The sequence below is a fragment of the Barbus barbus genome (genome assembly GCF_936440315.1).
Source record: "Barbus barbus genome assembly, chromosome: 34".
NCBI classification, from domain to species: domain Eukaryota; kingdom Metazoa; phylum Chordata; class Actinopteri; order Cypriniformes; family Cyprinidae; genus Barbus; species Barbus barbus.
Genome location: NC_136762.1, coordinates 3163621 through 3189551, shown reverse-complemented (window position 1 = coordinate 3189551; position 25931 = coordinate 3163621). Strand labels below are relative to the sequence as shown.

Below are 25931 nucleotides of genomic sequence, written 5' to 3'. Positions count from 1 at the left end.
ATTGAAGAAATAGTCAAATAAATTGTCTAAGAAGAAAAACAATCTGTAATTCTAAAAACTTGTCATTATTTCCTGGTTATATTGCTTTTAATCCCTCTGTTTTTTCCTCTTGTTTGATTTAGTTTTTCTTACTGTATTGTTCTTGGCAAAAATAATCATAATTTTGTAGAGGTAACTAATTTACCATATGATTCTCATCATAAAACTGTATAAAATGATTATTAGTCTATAAATATGTGTAGAAATAATGAATGCAGTGCATTGCTGTTTACTCTGTGTTCTCTGATGAGCCTAATCCAGGCGCTGGTGCACTAAAGCGTGACTCAGAGCAGAAGATCCTCAACAACAGCTTCCTCTCAGACTTGACGGGACTGATGGACACGCTCTCCTCTCTTTACGCTGAGCCCAGTCCACCCAGTATGCAACACATCCACCCAGTTTGCACCTTTCCACCTGCTTCTGACAACTGAGCACAACAATTTGTGTAATTACTGAAATACAAAAAAACACCATTATCTCTCTTTCCGTCAGGTTCTCGCTGAGCTTAAAGAGTTAAGCTTGTTGTATCTGCATGGAAACCGTGTTTGTAAGTTGTCAGGCAATCCCATAGTGACCGAGCGTGCCTACAGGTACGGACGGTCAAAGGTCAAGTAGATGCACAAGTCAGGGAGCAGAAGGGTTTCCAAAAATGACAATTCAAGTCTTTCTAAACCTGTATGACTTTCGTCTGTGCAACACAAAAGACAGTAAAATAGCACATGACTAATGCTGAGTAAAGGATAACAGAATTGTCATTTTTGTCTCTGTACACCATAAAATGAATGTTGTCGAATGCAATGAGCTCGTCCTGCCGTATCTGAAGTCAGTGATTTTCCACTGTGGATGTCTGTGTACTGTGGCGTTCCTGACACAACAGGTGCTGAAACTACGGTTAGGATCCGGTTACAAACCTCTGCTGTCCTGTGCATAGCAACAGTAATCACATATAGTCCTGATATGCACACGGCATGCAGTAAAACCATTCTCAGCACACGCCCTACAGTCTCACAAGAATATGTCCAGATCATACTTTCTTCTGAATATATAAAATATATTTTGCACAAAGCAAACTAAAATTGCATTTATAAGTATATTTTAATGCCAAACACAGTTTCCCTCTCAATACTGCAATGCAAAAAATCTTTAAAAATTGTAAAATGTTTATATATTATGGTTTTATTTGTTGCATTTCTATTAGTTACTAAAAATGTTAATTAAAAAATTACTGTGAAATACAATTATGCAATTCAAAAAAAATATAACAAACGTCGAATTGCTCAGAATTGTTTATAGAATCACAGTTCAGCTCACAAAAAAAAACACTAAGTTGCTTGTCTGCCTCTCTTGCAGGGCGCATTTGATCGCCACCCTTCCTCATGTGAAGATGATTGATTTCAGCGCCGTCACCAAATAGGAACGAGAGTTGACTTCAGTTTGGCAGAGGAGCAGAAACCCATGCAAATCCATCGGTCACAGCAAAGTGGACTGAACCTTCTCCACAGTCTGCCACAGTGAGGTGACTTTAAATGATAAACTAGGCTCTTATTATAGCCCTAGAGTTACTTTAGTCAGCCAGAGTGTTTCTTCATTAGCTGTTGATGAAGCCACATGAGTAAGTGGTGAAACATCTTAAGCAACAGAGAAACGTCCATTTGACTAGAAAATCTGAAGCCATGGCACGTTTCTTTGAGAATTGCAGTAAGCACTTCAAGAATAGATGAACAAAGCATTCTCATTGTACACCAATGCATATCTGCTAGACAAAATAAATAAATAAACACTACAATTTTGAAAGTCTTTAATGCATAATTTTATTCAACAGTTTTAACAGAATATTGAGATTAATTTTTTGGTACTAGCCTAAGAAATGTTTTCTCTGTAAATCAGGTAGTATTCCACATTTAGGTAACAAACAAACAAACAAACTTGAACACTATTAGTGCACTGCAACAGAAAACAAAATATTTGCAGCGCATTTTATCCCTTTAAAAACCTCAAAGAAAGACAAAGGTGCCTTGCCATGATCTAGAGAGCTAATTGTGCCACACTGGTCTGTGAGCTTGCATAAATACATAATCAAAATAAATAATTACACAAACATACTGTGTGGCATCTCAAACCCTCTCAGGAAAGAACGCTAGTTGTTTGAATTCAGAAGTTCTTTCCTTGTTTTTCGGCACAACAGCAAAAAATTAGATGGACTAAGTTAAAGCAATGTAATATTTTTTATTGTGTTAAAAGTGGACCAGGCAAGGTAAAAGCATCCCCGTTTGCTTAGCTAAAAACAAGCTATCGATCGTAAAGCCTTAGGACTAAGGCATAATGCAGCCAGGGGGCGCCATAGAGCCGCTTACACTTCCCGCTACACACTTTAATCATTCATCTCGAGTCATTTTACACTCTGTACATTAAAGGCATCGACACAAAAACATCATTTACAAACTACGAATCCAATTCAAACCCGCCTCCCCATCCAGAACATTCAGAGTGGACCGTATGATTATTCGTTAGACAGGCCACGCTGTTCTGGCTCGGTTTAACCGGGGTTCGCCTTTTCCGTTACGACTGCATGACTATGGTTATAGGAGAGGTGCACGGTAAGAGAAATACTTTCTCTTCTGTTAAAAGCAATAGCAGAGGATTCAATATCTCAAATTAAATTTCTGATATGACACGTCAAACATCCCGTGATATTTACCATCCGCCATAAAAACAGCATACAGACCACTGATCTATATCTGCTTGTGTTGTAGACCTTCGTGAGAGTAACGTTAATGCCATGTTTAATTTCTGACGTGAATGAAAATGAGGCTGTGAGGGACTGAAGTGTGGATTGTACTATTGTTTAACAGTGAACTGACAAAACTTCTTTTAAAAAAAACTTCAGTAGACAAAAACTCTATAAACAGTTTAAAAGTTATATGATTTTTATACAGTAAGTGCTATTGTAAAGACTAAAGTAAGTCTGTCCATCACAGCTTTGTTTTCATCTGTGTCAAAATTCAATATGGCATCCAACCTGATTACGATCTATTGGCAAACAGAGGTAAACGATTAGGAAAAAACACTAATTAATGTCTAAAGTTGCAGGACATCCCATGCTTTCAGCTCTTGGGTAGTAAACAGTGATTGACTCTAATCTAAACCAGTTGAAAATCAAAAGAATTTCAAGCAGATCAGCCACAGAATGCAAATTAGTTCAATAAAGAATTAAAAAGATGGTTAATGCAACATTACATGTGTGTTATTCTGGTTAGACAAGTATTATGTTGCCCATATTAATCCACATCCCAATCTGGATCCTCAGTGCATACAATGAGAATGAATTAGAAATAATGAACTCTAAACCACAGTGATTCAAGAATACTACAGGAGAATTCATTACATTACTGAACCATAACCTGTGTGTTAAGATGACCCAGCCAAACTGAGTAAATATACAATTAACTTTAGTACAAGTATGAGAATAATTGAGAAGTCTGGATGTGCTACTTGGTATCTCCAACTAATCAGGAAACTGAAAAGCCAACAGAAGAATCAACAAGAACGAATAAAACTAAACAAAAGCTCACCAAAGCGATCGTAGCAGCTCGACGCCGTCGAGTTTAACATTTCTGATGTATTTAGTGAAAAAGGGTTTGATCAATGCATGAAAAACTACCAGTAACTAATCAAAGCAAAGATAGTAGATCAGATGTTTTTACCCTCTCGGATCTGTGCCGTGGCGGGTGACAGATTTACACAAGGAGATCTGGTTGGGGTGAATTATATTTATCTGCAGGGCATTCTGAGAACAAAGACATGGGCGTCTGCATCTCATGAAGTCTGGAAGGAGAACGGAGGAGTGAAAGGGCTAGAAAGAGAGACAGAAACAGAGGAACTGGGGAGGGAGGAGGTCCATCTTTTCAATCATGGTATAGCAAACTGCACCACCAGCTCTTCCTTGGCATCTACTTTGATTTGTGAGATGGCGCTGTAGGAGTACGCAGCGATCTTAGAGACCTGATGAGGAAAGAAAGGCAATAAATCAAAACGCCAAATGATAGACCAATGCATCGACTGATATTCAGTACATCGCCAACAGCCTGATCAATGGAAAATGCACAATTTATGTTATCAATTTTTTTAACTAATGTACACTACTGCTCAAAAGTTTGGGGACAGTAGACGTTTTTGAAAAGAAATTAAAATTTATTCAGCAAGGATGCATTTCAATGATCAAAAGTGACAGTAAAGACATTTATAATGCTACACGAGATTTCTATTACAAATAAATGCTGTTCTTTTGAACTTTATTCATCATAAATAACTAAAAAAAAAACAGTTTCCACAAAATATTAAGCAGCAGCACAACTTAATTTATAAAACCTTAACACTGTTACAGAAAACTGCTTCATTAAATTATAATTTCACAGTATTACTGTTTATACTGTACTAAATGCATCCTTTGTGAACATCATTATTTTTCGAAAATATAAATTAAAAATATCCTAAATGAACCTCTAACTTCATAACAGTAGCGCATGTAGATTTATACGTGTATCTTTAAATAAAAAAGTATAAAAACAGCTGTTTATAGGATATATGCATACATTTTAACTGCTACAATTAAACTACATTAGCTTATTGATATATTGCAATATATATTGCATACTGACTGAATTGATCTCTAAGTTTTCACTGTCTGTGATCAATCACTAATAAGTTCCACACCAGGCCTGGACATGCCAAAAGTATTCTAAGGGTGCTTTCACACCTCATTTAGTTCGGTTGTATCGCACTAGAGTTCGTTTTCCCTCTTGGTGCGGTTCGTTTGGGCAGGTGAGAGTGCAGCAATCGCACCAAAAGCGGACTAAACAAGCGTACAGAGACCTCCTTGAAGAGGTGGTCTCAGCACGCTTTCAAACGAACCCTGGAGCGGTTCGTTTGTGGTGAGAACGCGATCTGACCTCAAACAGACCCAACTGCAAAAAGAACTGCACATTTTTGGACTAAACCAGCTGCGCTGTGCATTATGGGATGAGGAAGTGATTGTTGATAGTTTAGCATGGCAGGTCGCGGACAAACTTGGGGGTTGTGAGGAGGTGCGGAGCCTCGTAGAAATTTGTTATAATAATGTAATAGCAGTGTGCTGTCTGCTGCATTTTACTCCTGTCTTTGTTTACTTGGAATTTTCCCGCACGCTCTTTCGGGCAAATCGAAAAGCAGTTTAGGGAATGCATTCAAAGACACATCTAGGCAACAAGTGAAGCGGGTGTTGTCACGTTTCAGCTGGTTCGGACCAGAGCAAACAGTGTGGTGTGAAAAGGAACCAAAACAGCTAAAAATAGCTACAATGTATAATTTTGTGCCTTTGGTCCAGACCAAATGAACCGAACTCCAGATGTGAAAGCATCTCCGTTTACACTAGTGTGTTTTAGAATGAAAACGATCCCCGTTTACACTGGCGCTTTTACACTGAAACGCAACCCTGGAGTTTAAAACTAAAACGGGGTCTGCAGCGTTTTCAAAAGTCTCAGTTTTCGACCTCGTAGTGTAAACGATGCAAAAGTTATGCGTTTTAAAACGAAACCTAATATACAATGAGACGGTCATTTAATAACAGCGTCTGACCTGCTGTACATCTGCGTAGGGGACCAGGTCAGCGGCGAGCACCTGGTGAGGTTGGCTGGTCAGTGATGGAAGAGGAACGGGCTTCTTCTGAGACAGCGTTCTGCTCAACACCTCCAGCTTGGTGCTTTAACACAAACACACACGATTCAGCTCAATACACAATCTATGTGCAAAATTTCATCAGTTCAAAAATTGATCATATCCATATCAATGGCATTTCAGTAGAGTAACACACCTGTACTGTCTGGCTTTGTCCATGTATTCATGTTGCTCCATGCCTTGAGAATCAACAGCCGACACGTCAATGATGTTCCTAACCAACAAGAAAAGAAAAGTGAGTTTTAATCTACCAACAGCCCAGACTGTGTAATAAATGACTGGATAAAGGACTGCAGCAGTGAAAGGGAATGTGTGTCGTACAGGGCTGTCCGCTGCAGGATGGTCGTGAGCAGGGCCTGTTCATCGGTGCGGTTGGACGGCAGGCTGTCTGCATTTCGCTCCGAGCCATTGGTGGGTTTTCTGTCTAAGTTTGGGTCAGGAATCAACGGCTTCACCTCTTCATTCTGCACAAAAGAGCCAAAAAGAGGCTGGTCAAAAACATGATCATCGGATCTACTGAAAAACCATCGGTTCATTCTTTTGAGGCGGCAACGGTGACTAAAGAGCTATTTGTCTATGCCACATGCCCTAGCTGAAAATAAAGTTGTGTCAGAGTCTGCAAATTATTACATTTTAAAGAAACCTGTCATGAATATACTACAAAACTGCTCTGGTTAACAACATCTGCTAAATGACTTCTTGCATCATATGTCCAAACATCAACTTCTTACTGAATTACATCATATAACCAAACTTGAACCCGCTCAAAAGTGATTTATCCATTTTTTTTTAACTATTAGTGATACAAGTATAAGGGTTTTAGTTAGAGATATAGATTTGCTTAAATTAATTAATTAAAATCAAGTCTATAAAATAGAGCACAGGTAGAAAAAAATCCATTGTGGTCTGAGATCATTAATAATAGTTTTACACTGCTTGTATAAAATAGTTAATAAAATATAATATATTAAGCATAACAATGTGAGAGTATAGCAATAGCTGCATGTAATTCAGATTGCAGGAACACATTCAGCTGTGTTTTACAGCTGTTTGGGTGTATACTGATTAAATCTGATCTACCTGCTCCGATGTTTCGCTATCGCTGCTGAAACAGCACCCCATGACAGCCGTCCAGCAGGTTTGAGAAGAGCTTTTTCGTTTTGTTTATCTGTTGTCTGTAAAGCGCTCCGCTGCAAACTCAGGAACCATCACATGACAGAACTCCCAGTCGGGTCACGTGACTTCCGTCTCCTCGCAATACGCGGTCACGTCAGTTCACGTAACGTCCGCACGTCACCTATTTTGTATTTGACTGAGCAGAGGCGTTATTTTCCCTTTCGACTATGACTTGAAAATAAAATAAAGGTGCAGTAAGCGATTTCAGACGTTTATATTTAGCTTCTGAATTAAAAACATGGAATTATCGTCCGTTCGTTAAAAAAAAAAATATATATATATTAAAAACAGAAAAATAAGAAACCGGTTGTTTTTTTTTTTTCATTTTTTTGAAAAAAAAAATATATATATAGAATTATGCTTTATTTTCCATTTTTACGCTCCTGGCTAGAAAATTAATGAACTACTTGAATATTCCATCTCTGCATGTGGGCGGGGATAAAACGCCCCTTTCCGCTGATTGGTCACCCAGACATTAACCCGTGTCGTCATTAGTTCTTCCACAGTTCCGTGCAGTCCTGCTGCTACAGTTGTATGCATTCTTAACGCTTTATTGCAAATTTCACCACTTTCTCATCAAACAACCAGACATTCAGAGATCAAAAATTCAAGCTGTTTATTAATTTTCTAGCCCTGAATGTAAAAACGGAAAATCAAGCATAATTCTTTTTTTTTTTTTTAATTGAAAAATGAAAAAAATAACCATTTTCTTATTTTTCTGTTTTTAATATTAAATTAAAAAACAAATGAACGGAAGATACCTTGATTCTTCTTATTGGCTAAATACTCCCGTGATTCATTTTTCAGTTCACAGAAAATGATTAACATTCAAAAATACAGCACTTGTGATTAAAATATTGACATTGAAAGATGCAGATAAACTTGTTCAAAAATACAGAGAGACATTTAGCAGACATTTATTAGACGTTTTACAACTATAGCAAACTCTTTTTTCCCCTTTTATTAAAGCTTCTGTAGCAATATTTGCATTAGTACTCTACGAACATGTTGTGGGATAATTATGGGTTTTCCTTAATTTTTATTACCAGAACACAATATTGAACAGCAAAAGAGATGTAAAGTCACACCTCTTCTCTTGCACGTAGCCTAAATGGCTGTGTTTTGTTTTTTGGGGGGCAATTATTTAGAGCTTAATAATTAGACCTGTTATTAATCTTGTGTTGGTGAGACTTGAGCAACAGGTTTTTAGCATAAAAAAAAAAAATCAATACTTTATAATTGTGAATTTCTTTATTGCATAATTTTATTAAAAACAAAAATAACTGTATTAACAGTATGTTGAGTGTATTGGTATAGCCTAAGTAAAGTATTCTCTGTAAATCAGGTAGTATTCCACATTTAAGTAATAAACACTATTAGTACACTGCAACAGGACAAATACAATGCATTGCATTTTATCCCTATGCATTGCATTTAAAAAAAAATGCATTGCATTTAAAAAAAAAAAAAAAAAAAAAACTCAAAAGAAACACTAAAGTGCCTTGCCATGATCTAGAGAGCTAATTGGGTCTGTGAGCTTGCATAAAAATACATAAAATCAAAATAATTACACAAATATACTTCAAACTCTGTTAGGAATGAACGCCAGTTGTTTTGAATTCACTAGTTCTCTTCTTGTTTCTCAGCACAACAGCAAAAAAAGCAATTTCACATTATGGAACAGGCATGGTAAAAGCAGCACCGTTTGCTTGGCTAAAAACAAGCCATCGATCGCAAGACGGGGTGCCATAGAGCCATTTACACAAGTAGGCCTATAATTCATTCATCTCGAATCATTTTACACTCTACATTAAAGGCATTGACACAAAAACATCATTTACAAACTACAGACTCCAATTCAAACCCAACTCCTCATCCAAAACATTTGGAGTTGACAGGATGATTATTCGCTAGACAGGCCACGCTGAAAACAAGGCTGTGAGGGACTGAAGTACGGTGTTTACTGGATTGTGCTGTTGAGTAAAGCAATTGTTCAGTAGACAAAACATCTTTCTGGAAAAAATAAAATAAACAAATCTAAACAGTTTTAATAGTTCTGGAGTTACATGATCTTTTATAAAGACTACAGGTTTATCCCTCACAGCCTCATTTTCATCCATTTATTGAGTCTATTGGCAAACAAACTGAATTACGAATAATGAGATCTAAACCACAATGATTCCAGAATTCTACTGAAGAACGTAAACCAATCTATGTTACGATGACCCAGCCCAACAGAGTAAATACAATTAAGTTTAATACAAATATTAGAATAATTGAGAAGTCTGGATTTAACAATCTCCAACAAATCAAGACACTGAGAAGCCAACAGAAGAAGAAACAAAAACAAATCACCAAAGCAATCGTAGCAGCTTGACTGTTTTGAATCATGGTATAGCAAACTGCACCACCAGCTCTTCCCTGGCATCTACTTTGATTTGTGAGATGGCGCTGTAGGCGTACGCAGCGATCTTAGAGACCTGAGGAGGAAAGAAAGGCAATAAATCAAACAAAACTCTGAATAAAATGCATTATGTACTTCTTTAATATATACACTACGGTTCACAAGTTTGGGAACAGTAAACGTTTTTTCATTTTTTCAAAAGAAATGACTCTTTAATCAGCGGGTGCATTACATTTACATACAGTAACATTTGAAATGTTACAAAAGACTTTAAAAAAAAAAAAAAAAAAAAAAAAAAACTGTTCCTTTAAACTCTCTTCAGTTGTTTTCAGGATTCTTTGTTCTCAACATTGATAATAATAATAATAATAATAAAAAATCAGAAATGTTTCTTGAGCTGCAAATCAGCATATTAGAATGATTTCTGAAGGATCATGTGACACTTTAAGACAAGTGTTGCAAAGGGGTGGAACATTTCAAGTAAGTTTCCAGAAACTTTACAAAAATCCCCGGAAGATTTTTAAAAAATCCTGGAAAGTTTCCAAACTTTTTGGAATATTTCTTAAATTTACTGGAAAATAAATAACATTTAAATATATTTAAAACAGAAAACTTGTAAAAAAAAATTCCACAATATTACTGTTTTTACTTAATAAATGCACCCTTTTGAACATTCTTCTTTCATACGTGTCCCTGGAGCACAAAAGCAGTCATGAGTAACAGGTATATTTGTAGAAAAAGCCCAAATACATTGCACGGGTCAAAATTATTGATTTTTCTTTTATGCCAAAAATCATTTGGATATTATGTAAAAGATCATGTTCCATGAAGATATTTTGTACATTTTCTACCATAAATCTATTAAAACTTAATTTTTGATTAGTAATATGCATTGCTACGAACGTCATTTGGACAACTTTAAAAGCAATTTTCTCAATATTTACATTTTTAGATTTCAGATTTTCAAATAGTTGCATCTCGGCCAAATAAGTAGAACTGCTGAAACAGCCAATAAAGCTCATTCTGATTCTGATATTTTCCGATCCTAACAAACCAAACATCAATGGAAAACTTATTTATTTGGTTTTTAGGTCCAGGGTCACATACTGTATACCTTGGCATGTCAAAAGTAGTCTATGAGTGAGACAATGAAACCGAGTCTGACCTGCTGTAAATCTGTGTAGGGGACCAGGTCAGCGGCGAGCACCTGGTGAGGTTGACTGGTCAGTGATGGAAGAGGAACGGGCTTCTTCTGCGACAGCGTACTGCTCCACACCCCAAGCTTTGTGCTTTAACATAAACACACACGATTCAGCTCAATACAGCTCTAAAACACACATGGACACACTGCAGGGACATTTAAAAACTAAAAAGCAAAACTTAAGAAATGGTGGACCGTTACAGAACTGACAAGTCCATCCAAAAATTTAAACGTTCATCATTTACTCCCCCTCTGTGTCATTGGAACACGAAATAAGATATTTTGAAGAATGTTGGTAAACGCATGGTTTCAGGTCTCATTGACCTCCATGGTAAAGACGGAAAATGGGACCCGAAATGATTAGCCACATTCCTCAAAATATCTTCTGTGTTTCACAGAAGAACAGGGTTTCTGCAGGATTTATGAAAGTCAATTTAGGACTTCTTAAGACCAAGTATAGAAAATACAAGGAATAAATTGAATGGAACACAATGCGGCAAAATGTAAATGTCTTGCATTAGCAACACTTCAAAGTTTGAAAACAAAAAAAAAAAAAACTCCCAATCCCTAGAATGTGGAAATAACTTTCACTGATCCTTCTGATCACGTTAACAAAAAGAGCTTGTTTTCCAGTGCAAATGTCCAAAGACTTTGAAAACAAGATAAATTTATTTGAAAAGCAAAATGACAAATTGTAACAAATATCTGCCAATGGCCTCAATCAATTTAATACACATGAAAAACAAGTTTTCATTTGCCATTTATGGGTGTTTATTCTTTTTTTTTTTTTGTCTAAACTTACATTTTTTTCCAGTTTCTCAGAAAGCAAGACTTCAGTTTGCATCTCAAGTAAACATCTTGATTTAATGATGTTTAGATATAGAAAAACAAAAAATACACAGTAAGATATTCTTTTTTGCAGTGCATGCAACATCTAATGTGATAGCTATGAAATTTAAGACTCTGATTTTGGACATTTTTAGTGTGGAAGAATGAATAAGACTTAAGACCTGCAGAAAACTGTAAAAAAAAATTACATTACACAGATGGTGTTGCACACAGCTAGTGTTTGTGATGTCACATCATTGGCATCAATGGCATTTCAGTAGAGTAACACACCTGTACTGTCTGGCTCGGTCCATGTATTCATGTTGCTCTAGGCCTTGAGAAATAACAGCCGACACGTCAATGATGTTCCTAACCAGAAGGACAAGAAAAGTGAGTTGTAATCTAACAGCGAACAGGCCAAACTGCAAACAAACTAATAAATGACAACGGCCACAGTGAAAGGGAATGTGTGTGTCGTACAGGGCTGTCCGCTGCAGGATGGTCGAGAGCAGGGCCTGTTCATCTGTGCAGTTGGACGGCAGGCTGTCTGCGTTTTGGTCCGAACCATTGGTGGGAATTCCGTTAAAGTTTGGGTTGGGAATCAATAGCTTATTTTGGTCGCCCTGCACAAAAGAGCCAAAAGGAAGCTGTTCAAAAGCATAATCATCGCACCTCCTGAAAATCCATCGGTTCACTCTTTTGAGGAGGCAATATTGGCCTAAAACAATGACTAAATAGCTATTTGTCTAGTATGACAAAATAAAGTTGTGTCAGAGTTCACGAGTTATTACATTTTGAAGTAACGTGTGAAATTGAGTCAATCTGATTCCATTTTAAATTCAATCCGAGGTTGCTCCAGGTAATCTAAACCTGCCATTAATATACTGCAAGTTGGTTAACAACATCTCTTAAATGACTTGAGTTCTCCAAACATCAACTACTTACTAAATGACATCATATAACCGAACTCAAATCAAAGTGATGAAAAGAATACATTTCCATTACCAGTGTTGGGGGTAGTGCATTAAACACAAAGCGAGTTATATAATCAGATTACTTTACCAGTTACTTGAAAAAAAAAAATGCATTATTTTAATTTACAAGAAAATGCCTGAGTTACTTTTTCAAATAAATAACACTTGGTTTCCCCATTCATTGACTGACTGCTCTCCTGTCCCCGTGTTGAGATAAATTAGGAGTAAGTGCAGAGGCGTTGTGTGCACGGTGTAAACATGATGCTTATAGATCTAGACTAAATGTGAACATGCATTTATTTATTCATTCATCTCACATGTCTTTGCTGCTGACCTTTGCTGATTCAGTTCGTCCATACCAATAAGCAAAAACTGACTTTAGATATACATAATATTTATGTCAATTTTTTTTAATGGCTTAAGTGTGTTCTATTCTTCATGCAATCCAGAAAAGCAGCAGTTGAAAGGTGTTTGAGCTGCACCCCCGATACTGTACAGATGTGAATTTCCTTCAGCCTGACGATTATTAGTCTCACTTTTGGTGTGCAAGGGCTGTTACATATGCATATATATATATATATATATATATATATATATATATGCAAACCCAGCCCAGATGGGAAAATGTAACGCATTCCATTAAATGTAACCAACACAATTAGTTACTTTTTAGGGAGTAAGGCAATATTGGAATGCATTACTTTCAAAAGTAACTTTCCACAACGCTGACCATTACTTTTTTCAACTGTTAGAGATTCATGTAAAAAGAGTTTAAGTGATGTTTTTTTTAAATACATGATGGTCGGAGTAAGTTTGATGAAACACCACATGGAGGTGTATGGGTCTAACACATCTAGACACAGACACGAGCCTAATTCCCAACATATACTTTCAGTTTGTGACAGTTTACCTACTCATCACGGTACCAGAAGTAAATCATACAAAAGTAATGTAAAGAAATTGTTTTAGTTTTGAAATACACTCACTAGCCTGTTCTTAAAGAATTACAAACACACACACACACACACACACACACACCAATATTAAATTTAATGTGTTTGTTACATTTATGGGTGTTGTAATTCCTGTTGCAGGGATACAATCGCCACATTCAGTTGTATTTTATAGCTGTATATTGGTTAAATCTTCTCTACCTGGTTCCTCCCGGTGCTAAAACAGCACCCCATGATAACCGCGCAGCAGGTGCTGTCTCTTCTCTGGCTGAGTTTTCCGTCTTAGAAGCGGCTTGTGTCGGTTCACTGCAAACACATGAATTATCACATGACAGAACGAAAGCAAGTCTGCAAGTTAGCAAAAAAGCGTCCACCAGCGACACGCAGCGACACAATCCCATTCATTTAAACAGAGCTATCGATTGCGAGGACAGAATGTGGGCATGCACCAGCGACGCGACAAGCTTGAGATCTGTTTAGATTTTCAACCCTGTTCCTGGGGACCCACTATCCTGAAGAGTTTAGCTACAACCCTAATCAAACACACCTGAAGCAGCCAATCAAGCTCCTCAAGCTGCTTGAAAATTGCAGGCAGGTGTTGCTGAAGCGGTTGGAAATAAACTTTCCAGGAGAGTGGGTCCCCAGCTGGTTTAAACCAAGTGGACTGATCTGTTTCTACATTCTGTAGTGGAGCCTGAAAGTACATGAGCGAGTTCATAAGAAGCTGTACCACTCAGTGTGACATTCAAACACTGTAGAGATTCATATGAAAAAGAATTGTCTTAAGTTGACATGATGAGCAAAGTATATTCATCCAGTTAGTTTCCAGGTGCTGTTTGGCATGACAAATATTTATACATTCATACTGTTAAAGTGATGCATGCAATTAAAAAGACGTTCCTGTAACTCAGAGCATGGCGCTAGCAACGCCAAGGTCATGGGTTCGATTCCCAGGGAAAGCAAGAGCTGATAAAATGTAAAAACTGTAACTTGAATGCAATGTAAGTCGCAGCGTCTGCTAAATGCATAAATGTAAGAAAAACAAAACCGAGTAATTGACAATTAGTGTACTGAGATATCTTTAATACTTGTTACATACAGGAGTGCAAAAAAGTGCTTTTTCCCATTCTTGAACTGTCACAATGCAAAAATTATTGCTGAAGTCAACTGACTGGACTAAACGAATTACTTTATATTTTATTTTTAATTTATAAATTAGATAACGATGCTTCAATCTGTCTATGAAGTCATTTTTCCACCCTGTAATTTGGCTCCAGATCCCAGATGGAAATGGTTGTCTTGACTGTCCTCTGCAAAATAATGGATTACTCAGTAAATAGCCATCCAAATATACTTTTTTTTTTTTTTTGTCTTTCATACTTATGTTTGTCTTTCTTCTAAATAAAAATATGAACAAAACCAAAATTTTGAGTTTGGGAAGTTTCTGAAATTTGGTTGTTTTGGCACAAAATAACTTTATACTAAGCTCACTGGTTTGTACTGGATTTGTTTCAGAGTTGTGTAGTTGATCACTGTGATTGACACGACCAATGAAATCTTCAGAATCTGTGGTGGGCGGGGTTTGTGCTTTAACTGAGTAAAAAAGGTGAGGAATATTCACATCATCTTACATGACAGGTACAAACTCCAGGTGCAGCAGCTGAAATCTGTGACATACTATGTTGTGCATTAGAAGGGGTTTTCATAGCTTGTGCATCAAAGGGTTAAACTTAGAGGTTTAAATAAAATAAAATGCACATGCAATTAAAATATGTGACTGACTGAAAAAAAAAAACAGTAGATTTCTGACAAAAACAAGTCTCAGAGAGGTGTTTATTATAAATAAAAATGAAAATTAAAGCAAATGGTAGTATCTGTTTATAAATCACTCAATGGCTTACATTGCAGATGTGCTCACTGAATATAAACAGATAAACAGATCATTAGGAACAGGTCAGTTAGAAATACCAAGGATTCACTCAAAACAATGGGAATCTGCTTTTAGCTATTATGCCACACATAGTTGGAACCAGCGTCCAGAAGAGATCAGATGTGCTCCAACAGTAGCCACACTCAAATCAAGTCTCAAAACACATCTGCTTAGCTGTGCATTTGCTGAATGAGCACTGTGCTATACAGGTACATCTAAAAAAATTTGAATATCATGAAAAAGGTCAATATTTTTTGTCATTCATTTCAGAAAGTGAAACCCATATATTATATAGATTCATTACACATAGAGTGAAATATTTCAAGCCTTTATTTCTTTATTTCTTGAAATTTTGATGATTATGGCTTACAGATAACGAAAACCCAAAATTCAGTGTCTCAGAAAATTACAATATTACATAAGATCAATAAAAAGGGATATTTTAAACAGAAATGTCAGGCTTCTGAAAAGTATGTTCATTTCTATGCACTCAATACTTGGTTGGGCCTCCTTTTGCATGAATTACTGCATCAATGCGGCGTGGCATGGAGGTGATCAGCCTGTGGCACTGGTGAGGTGTAATGGAAGCCCAGGCTGCTTTGATAGCGGCCTTCAGGTCATCTGCATTGTTGGGTCTGGTGTCTCTCATCTTCCTCTTGACAATAGCCCATAGATTCTCTATTGGGTTCAGGTCAGGCGAGTTTGCTGGCCAATCAAGCACAGTAACACCATGGTCATTGAACCAGCTTTAGGTACCTTTGGCAGTGTGGGCAGGTGCCAAGTCCTGCTGGAAAATGAAATCAGCATCTCCATAAAGCTTGTCAGCAGAAGGAAGCAAGAAGTGCTCCAAAATTTCCTGGTAGATGTCTGCGTTGACTGTGGACTTCAGAAAACACAGTGGACCAACACCAGCAGATGACATGGCAGCCCAAATCATCACTGACTGTGGAAACTTCACACTGGACTTCAAGCAACATGGATTCTGTGCCTCTCCACTCTTCCTCCAGACTCTGGGACCTTGATTTCCAAATGAAATGCAAAATTTACTTTCATCTGAAAAGAGGACTTTGGACCACTGAGCAACAGTCCAGTTCTTTTTCTCCACAGCCCAGGTAAGATGCTTCTGACGTTGTCTCTGGTTCAGAAGTGGCTTGGTAGCCCTTTTCCTGAAGACGTCTGAGCGTGGAGACTCTTGATGCACTGACTCCAGCTTCAGTCCACTCCTTGTGAAGCTCTCTCAAGTGTTTGAATCAGCTTTGCTTGACAGTATTCTCAAGCTTGCGGTCATCCCTGTTGCTTGTGCACCTTTTCCTACCCAAATTCTTCCTTCCAGTCAACTTTGCATTTAATATGCTTTGATACAGCACTCTGTAAACAGCCACCCCTTTAAGTAATGACCCTCTGTGACTTACCCTCTTTGTGGAGGGCGTCAATGTTTGTCTTCTGGATCATTACCAAGTCAGCAGTCTTCTGCATTATTGTGGTTTCAAAGAACAAGAGATACCCAGAATTTATACTGTAGGGATGGTCATTAATTGAAACTCAAATATAAATACTCTAATATTCTGAGATACTGATTTGAGAATTTTTTTTTTAAATGTTTTACTTTACATGTAATGAATCTAAACTTTTTCACGATATTCAAATTTTTTTAGATGTACCTGTACTGTACGGTTTTTATTCTAAACAGTTTTAATACATTTTAATAATTTGTATTGTAATTATTTTGATTTAAAAATGTTCCTTATATAAAATTCTTTGAATTGCCATTATTTATGAAAAGTGTATCAATATCCTTAGCGTAATATTTTATTTGCTCTTATTTATGACACAACATAAACAGTTGGCAGTAACTGCTGATGTGTAGTAATTGCCTACTAGCCTACTAATTACCTACTAATTTGAAACAAGCCTTTTTTTTTTTTGGTCCGTTTCGAATGCCATAAATTGGGGCAGCCCATGCAGCTGTGACACAATCACACTTTAAACGTGGCTTTTCAAGTGCGGGACGCAGCTGAAGAAAACTATATCTGGTCAAGATCGTTTAGTCTTGCGCAGTGAGAGTGAGAGTATGCCTGCTGCTGTGACTCTAGCGCTGCTGTTCTTCTTGTCTGTGGCACTGAACGAGCAGGGGACTGACGGCTGCAGATGTTTACCCAAACACCCTCAACAGCAGTTCTGCGCGTCTGACCTCGGTACGTCTAACACATGCGTAGCTCATCAAACACGAACAACAGCTGCTGGGTTCAAATCTGTAGGTTGTGTGATGCTTTAAGATGTTACGAGATGTTCATTTTCTTGCACTTCACTTACAGTACTTGAATCATAGACCTACACTTAAGGGTTATGGAGACGGTGATGGAACCTTATTTAATTTATTATTATTATTATTATTATTATTTATTTTTTTTTTTTAAATGACGTAAGACAGGGCTGTCCAAACTCGGTCCTGGAGGGCTGGTGTTTAATTGGCTCCAACCCTAATTAAACACCTGAAGCAACTAATCGACCTTACTAAGCGTACTAGAAGCTTCCATGCAGGTGTGCTGAGGCAAGTTGGAGCTAAACTCAGCAGGACACCAGCCCTCCAGGGCCCGGTTTTTCAAAAGTAATCCACTAGGATTTTGGATAACGGATTGGATCAAATCTTGAAAATGGGTTTTTCAAAAGAAAAAACGGATTACATAATCGGATTAGATCACGTAATCCAATTTTGGTTTTGATCCGGATCAAACCTTTAGTTTGGGTTTTTCAGAATTTTTTTTTTTTGTAGGATTTGGATCACTTTGATCCAAAAAATCTGGATTAAACTGATCCCATCAGAAGGGTGGATTCAGCGTGGATTTCATGCCCAAAATGTAATAAACTTAAAAAATTTATCAAATAATACTATATTTGGATCATGCAGTATCTTATAAGATATCCTATTTATTCATAAGGTTTTAATTATTTGTTCATCCGTCAGGCTACAGTGATTAGGTAGGCTTTAACGTATTCAGCCTTTCAGTATAGGCCTACAGCAAAGTAGAAAGAGTTTGGCCTCCTAAAATAATCCCCCAAACAGCTGTCAAAATTGACCAAAAACAATAAATTTTATTCTGTCACTAATTGATATATTCATCACAATCAAAAATATTTTTGTTTTTAGAATATTTATTAGTGATGCATGCAATGATGACAGAATAACCAAAAAAGTGCAAAGAATGGCAATCACTGATTTTTGAAATCCAAAACAAATCCAAATCAGAAATAGTGTCTAACTATTGCGTCCCTTGTTGCTCTTTACATATCTATAGTTCTACATTGTGATTTCCTATCCTGTTTGAGCACTGGTTTTCCAGATTTGGTGATCCTGAAAAGTTCCTATCCGGATCAGATTGATCCAATCCGATGTTGCTTTGAAAAACTGGCTCAAAAGTAAACTGGATTACGTGATCACGGATCGCAAAAAAAAAAGGATTACTAAATCCGGATCAACTTTATCCGGATTAAACCTTTTGAAAAACCGGGCCCAGGACCTAGTTTGGACAGCCCTGGCATAAGATAATGGCCTTTTAAAGTTTGTTTAGGAACGAGCTCTTTTGTGTATAGTGTCAAATAAAGGAATGCTTCACTTCACACTAATTTATTCACCCAGGTCGTATCACACCTGACCTTGACTTATTTTATTTTTTTCTGTGACACAAAGATATTGAGATCTCCAGTGTTTTTTGGTTCTTAACATTCATTCTTGTATGTTTTGTTCAGTCTTGGAAGACCTGAAGTGCAAAATATGAACCGTGTGTTTTCTTTGGACAAAAATGTAAATGGGAACATTTAAATAAAATGAACACTTGTAACATCTGACTTTTACCAATTAGTGATTCGAGCTAAGGTCATTGGAAAGGTTTCCCACGCTCCCCCTCATTTAACTGCATACAGAATCAAAACTATCAAGGTAATATACATGTACTGGACTCATTTTCCTATTATTTTATATATAATATTAATATATATTATTTATATATATATAATTTTTTTTTTTTTTTTTTTTTTTTATTATTAAAAACAAGTTTATTTCCTTACAGACCTTCAAGAAGCACTTAAAGCCAACTTCGCTCCTCTACATATCTCATGTGGCATCTTCATGTGGCATGGATCTGAAGAATGGCGACTATCTGCTGTCAGGTAAAATAATTTTCCCAGCTCTAGGAAGAGTTGGTTGAAACCAAACACCCTGATTTCTGATGCTGGTAGTGAACATCAGTTGAGGCTGATTTTAGCCCAATTTATAGTCTGGACAGATTTTGGGCCATGTGAGTTGACCGATTTAACAATCACATTATATTCCCTCTGATTTCATCCAGTCTGAAAATTTCACATTTTTTATAATATTTGAGATTTTAGAACACACTTTTTCAATTATCATGGCTGTATAGCAACAACACCTGTTGCTTAAGTTTGGAACGAGTTCAGGGTCTGCTTGTTTGCAAACCTTAGTTGTTTAGTTTATGACTTCCAATTTTTCCTCTAACATTTACAAAGTTGGCATGGCATATTTGTTCAGATTAGATCTGTATTCCAGTCAGATCAATTAAGCCTGGTTCCTTTCATTAGCTCAAAAAAACATTAAGAACTTAATGATAACATGCTTCATTATTAAATCGTAACTGCCCAGAGTGACGTTACACAAAGAAAAGGCTAATATTATCCAGGACTTCAAACCTAAACTGAGTCTCAACAGAACATGAGGGTTCAATAAGTGAGGACCTCTATGTACAAAAGTGTGTGTATATTAGTTAAAATGAACTTTAACTGTGTAATTGCGCTGTGTAAGCAATTTTATTTATTTTCTACCCAAGGACGTGTCCGTAACGGTGTGATGGTGGTTAATTTATGTGACCGTGTGGAGCCTTGGAACAACCTCTCCCCAGTTCAAAAGCAGTACCTCTGCATGTATAAGATGGGCTGTGTCTGTGGGGTAATAATCCAAATAATACTTTTACATATTTTGAATGTTGTAAATCACTCACTCAACCCTGGCTCAGATATTATTTTTTTTTATACTTGTAGCCCTTGTATTAGCCACTGACTGTTATAACTTAGTTTTTAAAGTATTAAAACAGTTGTTGTAAGTATAAATGAGTTCACTCATCTCTCGAACTGTGCTCTCCTACAGATCTCGCCCTGCATTGGAGCGTCCTGTTTGATCGAGATTCTTCAGAAAAAGTGTCTGATAAGAGTCAATGATTCATTCGTTCTCGACGATGAAAAGGCTCTTCAGTCTATTTGCCTGCCAGGCAATGCTGGCTTCTGCACATGGCAAACATATTCTGACCTACAAAAGCTCTTAAAAATGACGCCCTGAAGAGCAAGTGCATCAGCCATTCATCAGTATGCAGTTTTGCCCTTTATTCTCCAGAATGCTTGGAACATTTTGAAGTGGATTTGCTTTGCAATGCAGTCATCAAATACACACTGTTAAAAAGGACAGTATAATAAAAAAAAACCTGCAATAACCAACAGCAACGTTTAAGGTTTATTCCACCGCTACATCAGACAGTGGGAAATATCTACTTTACTAGAAACCATAGAAACTGTGTCCTAGCTTGTTTGCCCAATGCAGAAAGCTGATGGTTTTAGAACTGCGTTACAGGGTGTTATATTGAAACCCAGAGGGGGTGCCACTGAGACAGATTGAGTCCACTGCTTGACAAGATTCTTTTGGAAAAACAAAGATTAGAAATGTATTTAAATCCAATCAATTTATGCTTGTATTTTTACTTAAGGCAAAACAAAATACTTTGACCAAAATATCCAAATAGTACAAGTGGTTTTTTTTTTTTTTTTTTTTTTTAATGAAAAATTCCTATTTAGCATCTCATCCAAAGCCCTGCAGCAGAACCAAACCCTTAATAAATGTGCACTGTAGCACACTTTATAGTTAAATATGTACTGTCTTTAAAGGTAGGCTAATATCAATCAGTGCTGTGAACTGACCACCTCATAGAATATTTAGTGTAAGCCTTCATTGGTTTGCGGTCCACAACAAGCCCTAACCAGCACAAAAACAGACTATAATGTTGGCAGTATTGTGCACTCCTAATGTAGCCTTTCTTTTTTCCAGGCTAAACCCTTAAATTTGATTTTAAAAAAAATGTGCATTCACCCTAATAAGAACTGTTATAAGCACAAAAGGTTTTTGTCTTATACCTTTTTTTTTGTATGGTAATCTCAAGCTGGCTGGTATTTCAAGTTATTGAACAATATTTGTTTAATTGCTGTTGCTACAGACGGTTTCACTAGTTTAATATCATTTTTGCAATAGTTGTACTATGCATAGCCTAATGCAAATCGTCCTGTCTTTACCCATCATGTTCATGCAGACGTCATGTTCAGTGAGACGAGTGAACGGAGCATTAGGCTTGTTTGAGATGATCAGAATTAGCTTTATTGCCAGGTATGTTTGCACTTGCGAGGAATTCGTTTTAGTGACCGTAGCTCCACAGTGCGACAATGACAGCAACAGGACGGGACACAGATAATAAAAAATAAAAAAAATGGACAAATATACAAAAATGGACAATGTGCCAAATAGCACAAACACAATAGACAAAATAATTCAGTATATTAGGTGCAAATTTGAGATGTAATATGTGTGTAAAATAAAAAGTATGATAGTGTTGTGTGTTTCATGTTTATTAAGAGTTCAAGTGTTCATGAGATGGATTTCCTGAGGGAAGAAACTGCAACACCCAGACCGACCAGGGACTTATGTGAGGATCCTGTTTGGGGACTTCAGCTCGGCCTTTAACACTATCATTAGAGACCTCCTCCTGCCCAAACTAACTCAGCTCTCTGTTCCTGTGTCTGGTCGTTCTGGTGCACAGAGCTCTGTAACGTCGACCAGACGGTAACAGTTCAAAGAGGGAGTGTGCTGGATGTGAGGGGTCCAGAGTGATTTTACCAGCCCTTTTGCTCACTCTGGATAAGTACAGCTCTTGGAGAGTGGGGAGGGTTGTACCAATGATTCGCTCAGCAGTCCGGACTACCCTCTGTAGTCTTCTGAGGTCAGATTTGGTAGCTGAGCTGAACCAGACAGTTATTGAAATGAAGAGGACGGATTCAATGATGGCGGAGTAGAACTGTTTCAGTAAGTCCTGTGGCAGGTTGAACTTCCTCAGCTGGCGAAGGAAGTACAAACTCTGCTGGGCCTTTTTCACAGAGTCAATGTGAATGTCCCACTTCAGGTCCTGAGAAATTGTGGTGCCCAGGAATCTGAATGACTCCACTGCAGTCACAGTGCTGTCCATGATGGTGAGTGGGGGGAGAGCAGGGGGGTTTCTCCTGAAGTTCTCCTGAACTTCAGGAGCTTGACAGAGGGGTCTTTAGCTGTGCAGTCGTTGGTGTAGAGGGAGAAGAGCACTGGGGAGAGAACGCAGCCCTGAGGAGCTCCAGTGCTGATGGTGCGGGTGCTGGATGAGAATTTTCCCAGCCTCACTAGCTGCTGCCTGTCTGTCAGGAAGCTGTTGATCCACTGACAGACGGAGGTGGGCACGGAGAGCTGAGTTAGTTTGGGCAGGAGGAGGTCTCTAATGATAGTGTTAAAGGCCGAGCTGAAGTCCACAAACAGGATCCTCACATAAGTCCCTGGTCGGTCTGGGTGTTGCAGTGTGTAATGCAGTCCCATGTTGACTGCATCATCCACAGACCTGTTTGCTCTGTAGGCAAACTGCAGGGGGTCCAGTAAGGGTCCAGTGATGTCCTTCAGATAAGCCAAAACCAGTTTTTCAAATGACTTCATGACCACAGATGTTAGAGCCACAGGTCTGCAGTCGTTAAGTCCTGTAATCTTGGGTTTCTTTGGGATGGGGATTATCTGTGCAGAACAGATCACCGCGAGATGCATGCCGGTTAGAAAAGTGTCCCAAGTTATGTCCGACTTGTTCTGATGTCATGCTGACGTGTGCCAAAAAACTCTCGAGGCGGCTGTGTTGGATTGTGCAGTCGAGCGCAGTTGCTCTCTACTGACTGCGCTGACCAAAACCACGATGGGAAACGACTGGTTGACGTCACTAGAGGTTTGCACGGGCTTGAAACTGAAGCCCGAGCCCGGCCCGTACCCGAGATCGTTTGACGCAGCCCGAACCGACCTGTTAAATTTACAGCTCGAACCCGAAATAGGTTTCTCACAACATATAGCCTAACGTCTTGACGCTGTAAGTAAACAAATATGTGTAAAGCAACAATTTAATCAAGGCACGGCGGCCCCTTCAGCACAGGAGCAAAAGAGAAAACCACGTAGGCTACTTACACAAAAATCTGGAGTGATGTAGTGGCAAGTGATTAAGAAACTGTTCTTGTGGTAATTGTCAGTCCACATGTCAGTGGGTCATCCCAAAATTAATGTTACGCATAATATCCAATATTTCTTTGACCACAGTCTGATGTTTTGATGCTGCAGCTTCTTTACATCTTCGAGAGATTGTTGTGGGATCAGGCAGCACACTCTCTCGGCTGAGACGCGGCCGTAGGTAGCCCCCACATTTAGTAGGTCTTGCGCTATAGGTTGATAAAACCTTCTCCCGCAACCGTATGAAATGACCTAATAGCGTGACGGCAAAATTCCACACATTTTTCTGTGAGATTGGATTTTACTGAAGCAGGTACTGACTTAGTTGGTGGAGATAAAAAGTCTGAAACCGATGTCTGTTTGTAGCTACTAGTGGACAGGCATGCTGTAGAATGAGTGCATCCATGGTCAGTGTGTTGCCGTAGAGAAGATGTACCTGTCTTCTTACTGTCGTAGGCCAAGACGGTTTTGCAAGCCCTACACTGCACGTAGCCGCTGTGCTCTTTATTGCTCGTAAGGACAAGATCGTAATTCCTCCATATTGCAGCTTTTCCTGCATCGTTTGGTATTGTAATAAGTTTCCCCTCACTATGTTTTTGCTTATTGCACTCATTCTGTCTGCCATTTTGTGAGAAAACGTGCGCGAGATCAGGAGCACATGCGCAAAAGTTTTTTCCTTTATTTCTTGAAATTTTGATGATTATGGCTTAAAGATAACGAAAACCCAAAATTCGGTGTCTCGGAAAATTACAATATTACATAAGATCAATAAAAAAAGGATATTTTAAACAGAAATGTCAGACTTCTGAAAATTATGTTCATTTCTAAGCACTCAATACTTGGTTGGGCCTCCTTTTGCATGAATTACTGCATCAATGCGGCGTGGCATGGAGGTGATCAGCCTGTGGCACTGGTGAGGTGTAATGGAAGCCCAGGTTGCTTTGATAGCGGCCTTCAGGTCATCTGCGTTGTTGGGTCTGGTGTCTCTCATCTTCCTCTTGACAATAACCCATACATTCTCTATGGGGTTCAGGTCAGGCGAGTTTGCTGGCCAATCAAGCACAGTAACACCATGGTCATTGAACCAGCTTTAGGTACCTTTGGCAGTGTGGGCAGGTGCCAAATCCTGCTGGAAAATGAAATCAGCAACTCCATAAAGCTTGTCAGCAGAAGGAAGCAAGAAGTGCTCTAAAAGTTCCTGGTAGATGGCTGCGTTGACTGTGGACTTCAGAAAACACAGTGGACCAACACCAGCAGATGACATGGCAGCCCAAATCATCACTGACTGTGGAAACTTCACACTGGACTTCAAGCAACATGGATTCTGTGCCTCTCCACTCTTCCTCCAGACTCTGGGACCTTGATTTCCAAATGAAATGTAAAATTAAATTTCATATGAAAAGAGGACTTTGGACCACTGAGCAACAGTCCAGTTCTGTTTCTCCACAGCCCAGGTAAGATGCTTCTGACGTTGTCTCTGGTTCAGAAGTGGCTTGGTAGCCCTTTTCCTGAAGACGTCTGAGCGTGGAGACTCTTGATGCACTGACTACAGCTTCAGTCCACTCCTTGTGAAGCTCTCCCAAGTGTTTGAATCAGCTTTGCTTGACAGTATTCTCAAGCTTGTGGTCATCCCTGTTGCTTGTGCATCTTTTCCTACCCAAATTCTTCCTTCCAGTCAACTTTGCATTTAATATGCTTTGATACAGCACTCTGTAAACAGCCACAGCTTTCAGTAATGACCCTCTGTGACTTACCCTCTTTGTGGAGGGCGTCAATGTTCATCTTCTGGATCATTACCAAGTCAGCAGTCTTCCCCATTATTGTGGTTTCAAAGAACAAGAGATACCCGGAATTTATACTGTAGGGATGGTCATTAATTGAAACTCAAATATAAATATTCTCATATTCTGAGATACTGATCTGAGAAAAAAAAAACTTTTGAAATGTTTTACTTTACATGTAATGAATCTAAACTTTTTCACGATATTCAATTTTTTTTAGATGTACCTGTACTGTACGGTTTTTATTCTAAACAGTTTTAATACATTTTAATAATTTGTATTGTAATTATTTTGATTTAAAAATGTTCCTTATATAAAATTATTTGAATTGCCATTATTTATGAAAAGTGCATCAATATCCTTAGCGTAATATTTTATTTGCTAGCTCTTATTTATGACACAACATAAACAGTTGGCAGTAACTATGGCTGCTGTGTCGTAATTACCTACTAGCCTAATAATTTACCTACTAATTACCTACTAATTTGAAACAAGCCCTTTTTTTGGTCCGTTTCGAACGCCATAAATTGGGGCAGCCCATGCAGCTGTGACACAAGCACAATTTAAACGTGGCTTTTCAAGTGCGGGACGCAGCTGAAGA

General features: G+C 38.1%; 2 protein-coding genes across 2 annotated transcripts; both read right to left on the bottom strand.

Annotated features, from left to right (window-relative positions):
- Positions 1 to 1821: 1821 nt before the first annotated feature.
- On the bottom strand, positions 1822 to 7005 carry LOC306854324 (ragulator complex protein LAMTOR1-like). The gene is made up of 5 exons (XM_079392233.1): positions 6832 to 7005; positions 6073 to 6215; positions 5888 to 5965; positions 5653 to 5776; positions 1822 to 4041 (listed from the first exon to the last, which is right to left on the bottom strand). Exons 1-5 carry the CDS (start codon positions 6871 to 6873, stop codon positions 3949 to 3951), a joined length of 480 nt encoding a protein of 159 aa, XP_079248359.1. The 5' UTR covers positions 6874 to 7005; the 3' UTR covers positions 1822 to 3948.
- Positions 7006 to 8165: 1160 nt separating this feature from the next.
- LOC306853851 (ragulator complex protein LAMTOR1-like) lies at positions 8166 to 13586 on the bottom strand. The gene is made up of 6 exons (XM_079391502.1): positions 13489 to 13586; positions 11841 to 11983; positions 11652 to 11729; positions 10497 to 10620; positions 9283 to 9407; positions 8166 to 8900 (listed from the first exon to the last, which is right to left on the bottom strand). The coding sequence occupies exons 1-5, from the start codon at positions 13519 to 13521 to the stop codon at positions 9315 to 9317; spliced, it is 471 nt and encodes a 156-aa protein (XP_079247628.1). The 5' UTR covers positions 13522 to 13586; the 3' UTR covers positions 8166 to 8900; positions 9283 to 9314.
- Positions 13587 to 25931: the final 12345 nt, after the last annotated feature.

Bases quoted from the DNA above. Each gene is read 5' to 3' on its own strand.
- LOC306854324 (XM_079392233.1), bottom strand. From the start codon at position 6,873: ATGGGGTGCTGTTTCAGCAGCGATAGCGAAACATCGGAGCAG. The intron at 5,966-6,072 runs GTACGACACACA...CTTGTTGGTTAG, and splicing joins ATCCTGCAGCGGACAGCCCT to GAACATCATTGACGTGTCGG. The intron at 4,042-5,652 runs GTCAGACGCTGT...TTTCCTCATCAG, and splicing joins CCTACGCAGATGTACAGCAG to GTCTCTAAGATCGCTGCGTA.
- LOC306853851 (XM_079391502.1), bottom strand. From the start codon at position 13,521: ATGGGGTGCTGTTTTAGCACCGGGAGGAACCAG. The intron at 11,984-13,488 runs GTAGAGAAGATT...TCTTTTGTGCAG, and splicing joins TTAGCACCGGGAGGAACCAG to GGCGACCAAAATAAGCTATT. The intron at 10,621-11,651 runs GTGTGTTACTCT...TTTATGTTAAAG, and splicing joins GACCGAGCCAGACAGTACAG to CACAAAGCTTGGGGTGTGGA.